The 13,362-nt window shown below is 38.2% G+C and overlaps 1 protein-coding gene across 17 annotated transcripts in view; it reads right to left on the reverse strand.

Moving 5' to 3' along the window:
• ZNF385B (zinc finger protein 385B) overlaps nt 1-13,362 on the reverse strand; it is a 400,251-nt gene that overhangs the window by 35,723 nt on the left and 351,166 nt on the right. For all 17 annotated transcript variants that reach the window (XM_078327336.1, XM_035304435.3, XM_035304434.3 and 14 more), the window contains one exon: nt 2,397-2,559. In XM_078327336.1, the coding sequence (XP_078183462.1) occupies nt 2,397-2,559 (163 nt within the window). The remainder of the gene's footprint in view (nt 1-2,396; nt 2,560-13,362) is intronic.

Here is a 13,362-nt window from a genome sequence, read left to right on the forward strand (position 1 = left end):
ACACAGATTTTTGAGTAAGGAAACATGAAAAATGAGATAACCTCCAAATGTAGGTGGTTTCTATTACTTCTAGTCGAAATCTGGATAGTCACACAGTGAGTGACATCAATACTGTTAGACTACAGGTACTAGGAGTTGGTTAAGAAACTGGCAGAGGAAGCAGAAAATGCAGGAAGAAAGACCACCACATATGTACTGAAGAAGAAATGCTGTGGTTGAGATTTGTTTTCCTCTCCCTTGGGTTTCAGATCTTAATTCTCATTTCTTGTTCACACCACTGCTATGCTTTTATCCTGGTGTTTCCCAAATGCTCTGTAGGCAAACACAACTACCTAGGAAGTGTTTTTCTTTTACTGAGTACCTGCTATCATTTGAGTAATGGAATAAAAGGCTTGAATCCTTAAACTTTATTTCGACATATGCTCATTGAAATTGGGCATCTCATAGGTGTAAGGCATGCTGTAACTATAATCTAGGACCTTTGCATTGGATTTTCTATTTCTGTATCACTCGTTCCTTGGTTTTATCTCCTAATCTGTGACCTTTTTTTTTTTCTATTTTCTTTTCTATTCTTCCACACTGTTTTCTTTAAAAAATGGATCCAACTCTGATTGTTTCATCTCTATTTCTGATTTTGATACTTTTTTTCTGCTTAATACTTTTACTGCTATCCCTAGAGCTAACCCAATTTTCAAATAATAATATACTTAAGTGGAACCCTGAGCTTACTCAGTAGCAATATTGTAATATGTATAGTACCTACCAACTGTTATATTATCTGAAAGAATAAAGTGAAACTAACCTCCATTATTTTATCATTTTACTTATATGTTTTGCTGGAAGGTAAAGAGCATAATTTAGATAATGAAACCTTTTGCAGAGTATTGAAGAGTATTATTTCATAGAGGCAGTGATATCCTGTATTAAATGAAACCAGGCAGGAAGTCAGCAGGTGATGGTTCCTGCTCTTCCAAACACTGGGTAGCCTCTAGCAAATAACTGACACACTGTGTACCTCACCACAGTTTAGAATTTTGCAAAATAGAGACATTATTTGATGTTATAACTGATATTGATTGAAGACTAATTAGACAATATATGTAAAAAGGCTTTGTTCTTCAGAGAAGGAGACATAATCTGGCATTTTTGACTGTATCTGTTCATCAGATAATATGATTTGTGATCTTATTGTACAAAGAAAAAAAAGTCTTTATTCCAAATTTAGCTTAGCTCACTCCTTCTAGGCTGAAGAGCTTTTGGAGCCAGCAACTACAGAGCCTGATTAATAATGTCCCCTTTTCCCATAGTCTCTTTGTTTGAACAGGTTTTCTGAACCTTCCTCTTAGAGTAATGGATTTGATTTTCTCCAAAAGCCATAGGAAAGCATTCTTAAGTCTCCTTCTAAGATTCTCCAATGATTTCAGAAGTAGAAGAGAATCAGAAATGTGTTTCCTACAAGAGGGAGGCCCCTAAAGACGGCATCAAACATAAGAGAAAGATAATCTTTTCTTAGTCTCCTTTAACAGACACTATTCCTCAGTGAGTCACTGAAACAAGATGACATATCTGTCACGGGCCCTGAGGGGCAGATGTGAGAGTGTGGAAGCCTATTAAACATCCAATTTCATGGTATCCATGCTACAAAAATGAATTTTTTATCTTTTCACTGAATGAACCTACTCAGAAATTCTACCCATTCACTGGTACTATGAAATATAGACTCTTCTTCAGAGGCCTTTCACCTAGTAACCCATTTCCATTTACATATAAAGGTCTTCTGTTAATCAGTTAATTTCTTTGGAAATAATTCCCTTAATATATGTAAGTGCATTTGTAACTCTGAGTGAACTCTGAATACCTTCAAAAAGCAGTATCTTCTATTACTAAGCATATTTCCAGATTCATTTAGTAATGCCACTCTCTCAGAAAGTTTCCCCCTTTTGCTCCTCAACTCCTTTTTATTGGGATAAGAGAACATAAAAATATCTATTAGTAAACAAGTTTAAGAAGTCCTTCACTAATAGTCTATAGTAAAAAACATAAAATAAATAGAAAGGAGTAATAAACTCAGTATTTTAGATTCATTTCCAGATTTTGGTCTAAACACATTGTGATCAAGTAGTCTCTACTCATTTTCATGCATATATACTTATATATATATATATTTATATACACACATATATACTTAAACGTATATATTTAACAACATGGAATGGCAACATATCAAATGCTTAGATTCTGTGCAAACGTATAATCCTTCCCATGAAGGAAACATGTTAATATCATGAAAACAAATCATGGAGAGTAACATGCAACAACTGAGGGCAGGAAAATGGGGTCAGGGCAGGGAAACAGGAGAAACACAAAGAATGTAAAGAACAAAAAGTGTCATTGACCTGATTTGTCAGAGTTGTTGCCTGTGATTGGAGTGATGGAGCAGCTGGGATTAGCCTTTGCGCTGTCCTTGGAAGAAACCATTTTGGGTTTATTTTTCGTTGCCTCTAGTGCTTTGACCTTCTTGGCATGTTTACTTCCTTTGTAGTGGGCCTCGGCCTGGCTCTACAAAGGAGAACAAATCAGGCTCATTTTTTGCTAATTACAAACACTACAATGGATGATCATGCAGGAAAAAAATACATTCGATCATAGGCACCACAGACATTTACAACTCAGTACCTGACTATGTTTTTGTCATTTCACGAAATGGCAGACCAGTTCCTAAGAGGGTATAGCATATCAAAACCGCCTATATAATACAAAGGACCTGCATCTTTAAAAAACCAGGCATATGAGTGGAAAAAGGGATTAGGGCAAAATTGCGATGAAGGTGAGCTTTGTCATCAGTGCCCTCCCACCAGTGCCTACTGCGGCTACTTTTCAAACACTGACTGGAGCAGCAGCTTTGAGTGTCCTACCCATGCATGTGGGTACGACCTTCCTCAGTCATTTTCCTTCAGCTAAAATCCTGTTTGCCATGTCTACTTTCTTCTGGGCTCTGAGACCAACTGGTGTGACAAAACAACAGGTTAATAGGTGATATTGAGTGAAAAATGACACTGAAGTTTTTGGAGAGATCTACATGCACTTCATGCATCGTTTTGATGATTCCAGTTACAAGAATGGATAATATAAGCCACAAAGGAGGTAGAAACAAACTCTTGTTTCTGAACTCAAATGTGATTATGAAGTCCTAGTGAATAGTGTTAAATTCATTTATATGCAAAGCATATATAGAACTGTAACTTCAGTACTAGATCAAAAGGAAAAGAAAGAGCAAGACAAAACACAAAAACAAATTACAACAAGCCTTGAAAACATGTAGTCAACTTACCGACATTTGGAAAATTCTCTCTGCCTAAACAACAAGGCTTTTATCTTATTGGCATCTAGTATTAATATACACATTAACACAGGAATCTAAGTATATTCACTTGAATTATATTTTGAAAAGACAGAAAAAATATAAACATGCATTTGGTGAAAAGAAACAAAACTAAACATATATGGTATATTAGCTTAGTTGTAAAAGTGAAATGAACAATAAATCTTATGTAAAGCAAGTTGAACTTTTGTTAGGGAATTTCTAAAGAAATAATAACTTTAAAAAAGATCAGTTTTCTTTATATACTTATATATGTTTGAAGAAGATTATATGAACCTTTCTATTCATGTAACTTTTGAGATTTCAGGAAAGGGATCCATTTACACTGGTAGAGAAGAGTACGTTTCTGGTTGGAGGATGCAGGCCTAAGGAAAGGACTGACGCTAGAGTGCTGGAACAGTGATGGCCATGGCTGGAGAGGGGCTTAGATAGGCCTCCTGGTGGAACATCAACAACATGAGGTCAAGGAAACTAGATGTGCAGTTATGTAGAGGAGGTCACCACTGAGGTGAGATTCTCAAGCAGAAGCATGATGATACACACAAATTCCAAATGGGGAAGATTTCTGCAGCAGCTATTTATTACATGTTTGTTGGACTGAATATGAGAGAAAAGAGGTGACACAGAAAGGAAGGCAGCAGAGAGAATATATGATTCTTCTGGTAAAATCACTAATGGAGAATATGAATATAATATTCTCCATTATAATAATATCATCAATTTCTTGAAGGCTTAGGTATTATCAGTCCTGCTTATGCCCTTTGCTTAAGTGGAACCATTTCACTACTAACTACTAGAGACGAAGCACTCTTCTAACATGTCATGATTAGACTAAGCCATCTAAGTTTGCTTTTTGTGTGTTGTTGGAAGTGTTTCTTCTGCCTTTCCTGCTTGTTTCGCTCTAGCTCACCAGGACATGTTGCTTTGCTATCTTCAGACATCCAGCGATAGCTAGTTCAGCAGAACTGGTGATGGTGAGCAGCATTTCAATGCCAGCATTACTTCCAGATCTTGGTTGGGAATAACCCTACTTTATCCTAAGCTCATAAATGATGATGATGAATTTGTTCATGTCAAACATTATGGATGATACAATCACAAGTCTTAAGGGTCATGAAGTGAGTTAAACATCATATCCATGTATTTGCTGTCCCTTTTGAGTGGAAGCTTGATTACAGATTCATGTCACAGTCTGTTTTTCAATGTACCCTGATTCTGCTGTGTTATTTCTTGTAGAGTGGGAAGTGGTTGGGGAAAAAAATTTGCTTTGGTAGTAGTGTAATCAAGGATACGTTTTGGACACACTAGTGATTTCCCTAGCATATAACCCAGATCACCCAAGGTATATAGCCTTGTGCTGAATATACACGGTCCCTAACTCCCTGAATAAGTATCTTTTGAGATCTTATTGACACTACATTGTTCGTACTTGGTTTCCTCAAGGACTTCTCATGTTGTTCTCTGTCAAGTTGGGGAAGAAATACCATGGGGAGAGAAAAGTATAAAATTATTTGATGGCCTTTATTTATTACCAACCAAGAATGTTTAAATCCATCTAATATAGTTTGGTAGTTATACATTAAGAAAGTATGCAAATAAAAATTAAAAATTGATAATGTAATATAATACTATAATAATGATTAATTTTTTTTACAGATATAGTTGATCTTTATTTATGGATTCTGTATTTGAGAATTTGCCTATTTGCTAATATTTATTTGTAACCCTAAAATTAGACTCATGGTGTTCTTATGGCCCATATTTTGGACCTGTACAGCACAGTAAAAAATTGGAATCTCCTGGTGTGCCCCACTGCACCCAAAATTTGAGTTATCCCAGTGAGGTCAAAGAACACCAAGTTCTGCCTTCTTGTTCTGGCTGTCATACTGTAAAATGAGTGTCATTTAAAAAATCTTTATATATATAAAATTGCCCTTTAGGGTACATTCATGGCAAGGTGGTTTGCTGCCTCCATCCTCCCGTCACCTATATCTGGCATTTCTCCCCATGTTATCCCTCCCCAACCTCCCTACTGTTCCTCCCTAATTCCCTCTCAACAGACCTCAGTGTGTGATGCTCCACTCCCTGTGTCTGTGTGTTCTCACTGTTCAACACCTGCCTATGAGTGAGAACATGCAGTGCTTGATTTTCTGTTCTTGTGTCAGTTTGCTGAGAATGATGGTTTCCAGATTCATCCATGTCCCTACAAAGGACACAAACTCAACGTTTTTGATGGCTGCCTAGTATTCCACAGTGTATATGGGCCACATTTTCCTTGTTCAGTCTATCATGGATGGGCATTTGGATTGATTCCAGGTCTTTGCTATTGTAAACAGTGCCACAATGAACACACAGGTGCATGTGTCTTTATATTAGAACAATTTATAATCCTTTGAACATATACCCAGTAATGGGATTGCTGGGTCATATGGAATTTCTATTTCTAGTTCCTTGAGGAATTGCCACACTGTCTTCCACAATGGTTGAACTAATTTACACTCCCACCAACAGTGTAAAAGTGTTCCTATTTCTCCACATCCTCTCCAGAATCTGTCTTCAGATTTTTTAATGATCATCATTCTAACTGGAGTGAGATGGTATCTCAATGTGGTTTTGATTTGCATTTCTCTAATGACCAGTGATGATGAGCATTTTTTCATGTTTGTTGGCCTCATATGTCTTCTTTTAAAAAATGTCTGTTCATATCCTTCACCCACTTTTGAATTGGTTTGTTTTTCTTGTAAATCTGTTTTAGTTCTTTGTAGATTCTGGATATTAGCCCTTTGTCAGATGGGTAGATTTGCAAATTTTTTTTCCATTATGTTGGTTGCTGGTTCACTCTAATGATTGTTTCTTTTGCTGTACAGAAGCTCTGGAGTTTAATTAGATCCCATTTGTCTAATTTGGCTTTTGTTGCCAATGTTTTTGGTGTTTTAGTCATGAAGTCCTTGTCTATGCCTATGTCCTGAATGGTTTTGCCTAGGCTTTCTTCTAGGGCTTTTATGAGGTTAGGTCTATGTTTAAGTCTTTAATCCATCTGGAGTTAATTTTAGTGTAAGGTGTCAGGAAGGGGTCCAGTTTCTGCTTTCTTGCACATGGCAAGCCAGTTTTCCCAACACCATTTATTAAACAGGAAATCCTTTTCTCATTGCTTGTTTTTGTCAGTTTTTTCAAAGATCAGACGGTTATAGATGTGTGGTTTTGCCTCTGAGGTCTCTGTTTGGTTTCATTGGTCTATATCTCTGTTTTAGTACCAGTACCATGCTGTTTTGATTACTGTAGCCTAGTAGTATAGTTTGAAGTCAGGTAGCATGATGCCTCCAGCTTTGTTCTTTTTGCTTATGATTGTCCTGGCTACGTGGGCTCTTTTTTTGGTTCTCTATGAAGTTTAAGGTGTTTTTTTTCCAGTTATGTGAAGAGGGTCATGGGTGGCTTGATGGGGATAGTGTTGAATCTATAAATTACTTTGGGCAGTATGACTATTTTCACAATATTGATTCTTGTTAACCACGAGGGTGGAATGTTTTTCCATCTGTTTGTGTCCTCTCTTACTTCCTTGAGCAGTGGTTTGTAATTCTCTTTGAGGAAGTCCTTTACATCCTTTGTAAGTTGTATTCTTAGGTATTTTATTCTCTTTGTAGCAATTGTGAATGGCAGTTCATTCTTGATTTGGCACTCTTTAAGTCTGTTATTAGTGTATAGGAATGCTTGTGATTTCTGCACATTGATTTTGTATCCTGATATTTCTGAAGTTGCTTATCAGTTTCAGGAGATTTTAGGCTGAGATGATGGGGTCTTCTAAATATACAATCATGTCATCTGCAAATAGAGACAATTTGACTTCCTCCTTTCCTAATTGAATACTCTTTATTTCTTTTTCTTGCCTGATTGCTCTGGCTAGAACTTCCAATACTATATTGAAAAGGAGTGGTGAGAGAGGGCAACCTAGTGCTGGATTTCAAAGGGAACGCTTCCAATTTTTGCCCATTCAGTATGATATTGGCTGTGGATTTCTCATAAATACCTTTTATTATTTTGAGATACCTTCCATCGATTTCTAGTTTATTGAGAGTTTTCAGCATAAAGGCTGTTGAATTTTGTTGAAGGCCTTCTATGCATCTATTGACATAATCATGTGGTTTTTGTCTTTGTTTCTGTTTATGTGGTGGATTACATTTATAGACTTGCATATGTTTAACCACCCTTGAATCCCTTGGATGAAGCCTAGTTGATGGTGATGTACAAGCTTTTTGATGTGCTGTTGCAGTCCATTTGCCAGTATTTTATTAAGATTTTTGCACCTATGTTTATCATGGATATTGGCCTGAAATTTTCTTTTCTTGTTGAGTCTCTGCTGGGTTTTGGGATCAGGATGATGTTGGTCTCATAAAATGATTTGAGAAGGATTTCCCCTTTTTGGATTGTTTAGACTAGTTTCAGAAAGAGTGGTACCAGCTCCTCTTTGTATGTCTGATAGAATTCAGCTGTGAACCTGTCTGGACCTGGACTTTTTTTGGGTGGTAGGCTCTTAATTGCTGCCTCAACTTCAGCCCTTGTTATTAATCTATTCAGGGTTTCGACTTCTTCCTTGTTTAGGCTTGGAAGGATGCAAGTGTACAGGAATTTATTAATTTCTTCCAGGTTTACTGGTTTATGTGCATAGAGTTGTTTGTAGTAATCTCTAATGGTACTTTATATTTCTGTGGAATCGGTGGTAATATCCCCTTTATCATTTTTTATTGCATCTATTTGACTCTTCTCTCTTTTCTGTTTTATTAATCTGGCTAATGGTCTGTCTATTTTGTTGATCTTTTCAAAAAGCCAGCTCCTGGATTCATTAATTTTTTTAAGGGTTTTTTGTATCTCTACCTCCTTCAGTTCTGCTCTGATCTTAGTTATTTCTTGTCTTCTGCTAGCTTTTGAGTTTTTTTAATCTTGCCCCTCTAGCTCTTTCAATTCTGATGATAGGGTGTCAATTTTAGATCTTTCCTTCCTCCTCATGTGGGCATTTATTGCTATAAATTTTCCTCTAGACACTGCTTTAAGTGTGCCCCAGAGATTCTGGTATGTTGTGTCTTTGTTCTCATTGGTTTGGAAGAACTTCTTTATTTCTGCATTCATTTCATTGTTTATCTAGTCAACATTCAAGAGCCAGTTGTTCAGTTTCCATAAAGTTGTGTGGTTTTGAGTTAGTTTCTTAATCCTGAGTTCTAATTTGATTGCACTGTGGTGTGAGAGACTGTTTGTTATAATTTCCATTCTTTTGCATTTGTTGAGAAGTGATTCACTTCCAATTATATGGTCAATTTTAGCGTAGGTGTGATGTGGTGCTGAGAAGAATGTATATTCTGTGGATTTGGGGTGGAGAGTTCTGTAAATGTTTATTAGGTTTGCTTGGTCCAGATGTGAGTTCAAGTTCTGGATATCCTTGTTAATTTTCTGTCTCGATCTCTCTAATATTGACAGTGGAGTGTTAAAGTCTCCCATGATTATTGTGTGGGAGTCTAAGTCTCTTTGTAGGACATTAAGAACTTGCTTTATGTATCTAGGTGCTCCTGTATTGGGTACATATATATTTAGGATTGTTAACTCTTCTTGTTGCATTGACCCTTTTATCATTATGTAATGTCCTTCATCTCTTTTGATCTTTGTTGGTTTAAAGTCCATTTTATCAGAGACTAGGATTGCAACTACTGCTTTTTTTTTTTGCTCTCCATTTGCTTGGTAAATCTTCCTCCATCCCTTTATTTTGAGCCTATGTGTGTTCTTGCATGTGAGATGGGTTTCCTAAATGAAGTGCACTGATGGGTTTTGACTTTTTATACAATTTGTCAGTCTGTTTCTTTTGATTGGGGCCTTTAGCCCATTTACATTTAAGGTCAATATTGTTATGTGTGAATTTGATTCTGCTGTTTTGATGCTAGCTGGTTGATTTGCCCATTAGTTGATGCAGTTTCTTCCATGGTCGATGTTGTTTACCATTTGGTACATAATCGGAGTGGCTGATACTGGTTGTTCCTTTCTATGTTTAGTGCTTCTTTCAGGATCTCTTGTTAGGCAGGCCTGGTGGTGATGAAATCTCTGAGCAATTGCTTGTCCATAAAGGATTTTATTTCTCCTTCACTCATGAAGCTTAGTTTGGCTGGATATGAAATTCTGGGTTGAAAGTTCTTTTCTTTAAGGATGTTGAATATTGGCCCCCACTCTCTTCTGGCTTGTAGGGTTTCTGCTGAGAGATCTGCTGTGAGTCTGATGGGCTTCCCTTTGTGGTGATCCTCACTTCTCTCTGGCTGCCCTTACCATTTTTCCTTCATTTCAACCCTGGTGAATCTGACAATTATGTGCCTTGGGGTTGCTCTTCTTGAGGAATATCTTTGTGGTGTTCTCTGTATTTCCTGGACTTGAATATTGGCTTGCCTTGCTAGGTTGGGGAAGTTCTCCTGGTTAATATCCTGAAGAGTGTTTTCCACCTTGGATTCATTCTCTCTGTCACATTCAGGTATACCTACCAAAGGTAGATTAGGTCTTTTCATATAATCCCATATTTCTTGAGGCTTTGCTCATTTCTTTTTATTCTTTTTTTCTCTAATCTTGCCTTCTCTTTTTATTTCACTGAATTGCTCTTTAATCTCTGATATCCTTTCTTCTGCTTTGTCGATTTGGCTATCGAAACTTGTGTATGCTTTGTGAAGTTCTCCTGTTGTGTTTTTCAACTCCATCAATTCATTTACATTCTTCTCTAAGCTGTTGATTGTTGTTAGCATTTTGTCAAACCTTTTTTCAAGGTTCTTAGTTTCTTTAGAAACTAAGGTTCTTAGAACAAGGTTCTTAGAACATGTTCTCTTAGCTCAGAGAAGTTTGTTATTACCCACCTTCTAAAGCCTGTTTCTGTCAATTCATCAGACTCATTCCTGATCCAGCCTTGTTCCCTTGATGGTGTGGATTTGTGATCCCTTGGAGACGAGAGGCTTACTGGTTTGGGGTGTTTTCATCCTTTTTGTGCTGGCTTCTTCCCATCTTTGTGGATTTATTTACCTGTGGTCTTTGTAGTTGGTGACTTTTAGATGGGGTCTCTGAGTGGATGTCCTTTTTGTTGATGATGCAGTTATTTCTTTCTGTTTTTTAGTTTTCCTTCTAACAGTCAGGTCCCTCTGCTGTAGGACAGTTGCAGGTCCACTCCAGACCCTTCTTGCCTGGGGATCACCAGTGGTGGCTGCAGAGTAGTAAGGGTTGCTGCCAGTTTCTTCCTCTGTTATCTGCGTCCCAGAAGGATACCTGCCAGATGTCATCCCGAGTGCTCCTTTATGAGGTATCTCTTTGGATATACATGGGTCAGGGAGCTGCTTGAGGAGACAGTCTGTCCCTTATAAGAGCAAAAGTGCTGAGCTGTGAGCTACGTTGTTTTGTTCAGAGCTGCTGGGCAGGTACATTTAAGTCTGCTGCAGCGGAACTCATAACTGCCTTTTTTCCCAGGTACTCTGTCCTGGGAATGTGGGGCTTTATTTATAAGTTCCTGATGTGCTGCTTTTATCAGAGATGCCCTGCCCTGCTAGGAGGTAGCCTAGTCACAATCTGCCAGCAGAGGCGTTGCCAAGCTGCCGTGGGCTCTGCCTATCTGTTGTGTGAACTTCCTTGTGTTTTTTTTTTTAAATAGAGGTATAATTAGAACTGCCTCAGTAATGGCAGTCTGCCTCAGTAATGGCAGACTGACTTGGTAATGGCGGACTGCCTCAGCAGAAGGGCAGATGCCCTTCTCCTCACAGAGCTGGACTGTCCTGGGTCCAGCTGCATTTTCTGTGAAACTCTCAGTCTAGAGCATTTCAGATTGCTGGTCTTTGTGGGGGTGGGACCTGCTGAGCCAGATCACCTGGCTCCCTGTTTCACCCCTTTTTTCGGTTGAATGGGTGGCTCTGTCTCCCAGGCGTTTCAGGTGCCGGTTGAAACAGCTGCTCAGATTACTGTGAGTTTTTGTGGGGAGACCTGCTGTGCTGGCTAAAACAGCCATGCTGGAAACTAGTGGTGCTTTTCAGCCTAGGAATCTCCTGGTCTACGGGCAGTAATAACTCGTTTGGCAATGCAGTGATCACTCACCCTCTGCGTTGTTCTCCTGGGAATTGCACTCCAGAGCTGTTCCTATTCAGCCATCTTGGATCCACCTCATGAGTGTCATCAATAATGATTAATATTACTAAGTACTGTTTCAGGCACAATTCTAAATGCATTACATGTTTTAGCTCATTTAATCCTTGTAATATCCTATGCAATAGGTATTATTGATCAGAATTTTACAAACAGGAAACTGGGCATAGAGAAATTACATAACTTATTAAAAGCCACACATGTGGGCAGAAAAGCCATGATAGATATAAAATGCTTACATGCATACCTCTATTTAATTATATAACCACATTATACATATAAATACCTACACTAAGTTAAAATTATAATTTTATTAGAAGTAAAAAATATATACACAAAGCATGCTGCTTTTAATGACTCAGAGAAGGATTATAGCTTAATTGTATAGAAATTGCTATGAGTAGGAAATACATAATTCATTGGAAATATGCTAGTATAAAACACCAGGATTCTGATCCTTCTGTTTAGGCCAGGTGCAGTGCTGGTAAGTGCAGCACTTTCAGAGGCCCTGGAGGGAGTATCGCTTGAGCTCAGGAGTATGAGACCAATGTGGGCAACATTGTGAGGCCTTAATTCTACTAAAATTCAAAAAAATTAGCACATGCCTGTAGTCCCAGCTTCTTGAGGGGAGGAGGTAGGAGGATCACTTGAGCCTGGAAAGTGGAGGCTGCCATCAGCCCTGATTGTGCCACTGCACTCTGGCCTGGGCAACAGAGTAAGACTCTGTCTCAAAAAAAAATAGTTCCACTTTTTAGGTATATAACAATTTCTACAAGGTATCAGGAGACCTGCTAAAAACTCATCTTTCCAAGTACACTAAATAGTGCAGTGTTACTTTAGTGCCCTTTGGTTAAAGAAACATATGGTTCTCTAAATAAAACCTCCAAGTACAAAATAAACTGAGTGTCATTTCCTCATTACTATTTCTTGGCATCAGTGCTGAAAGTTAGCAGCATCAATTAACACTTGGGGTAAAGATCCAACTAAGTGACACTTCACTGGTCAAGATGGAAAAAACTCTCCTTCCATAGCCATGATCCACTTCTGCTTTGAGTTCAGGACCAGAAGGAGAAGTGCAGCAAGGCTTTTTAGCTTCTACTGACTATTGTTTGGGAAAAATGGGGTGGAAGACTGTGGAATAAAGATAGAATGGCAAGTGCCACTTCCTTATATTTGGCATCTTTCCAGTTCTCCTGTGGTATTCTTAGTAGCGGCACTTTGCTATCACTTGTACTGTGTCTGAGGCAGTGTCAACAGCTTCTAAATGCTGGGCAAATCTTCAAGTGAAACTGAGACACTGTTAAGTAGCAAAAGATTAACCTGACTTCATTATCTAGGAATTTTCTTAATTGAGGAGTGAAAGAAACAAGGACAGGAGCCAGGAAACCCATAAACTAGGCAACACACATCAAGCCCATCAACAATGGCTCCTGTGTCACTTCTAAGAAACTTGGTTGGCTAATGACTTACTTTACACCTAGTGAGTAATTAGTAGACACACACTTGTCTAGCACTGATGACTTGCATTCTGCTTCCCCTCCTAAAGTGCTGCTGTGCCTCTAACTGACAGTGACCAAAGAAACCTCTTCACAAGAATTGCCAGAATTAGAAAGAGTTGCCCTAACCACCACCACACTGACCTTCATGTAAAAATTCATCAGCATACAGGTTCTTCTCTTAAGGCCACTCTGGTAGTTACCTGACCACCCACTGATAGAGGAATAGCTTTGACAGGAAATGACAACTTGGAATGTTTTCTTCCATTAATAACCTTTGTTGCTAAAGGCCTTCACTTTCTCAAATCCTTTACATCTCTTAGAACCCCACTGGTCCAAACAGAA

The sequence above is a fragment of the Callithrix jacchus genome, chromosome 6, assembly GCF_049354715.1.
Source record: "Callithrix jacchus isolate 240 chromosome 6, calJac240_pri, whole genome shotgun sequence".
Taxonomy (NCBI): Eukaryota; Metazoa; Chordata; class Mammalia; order Primates; family Cebidae; genus Callithrix; species Callithrix jacchus.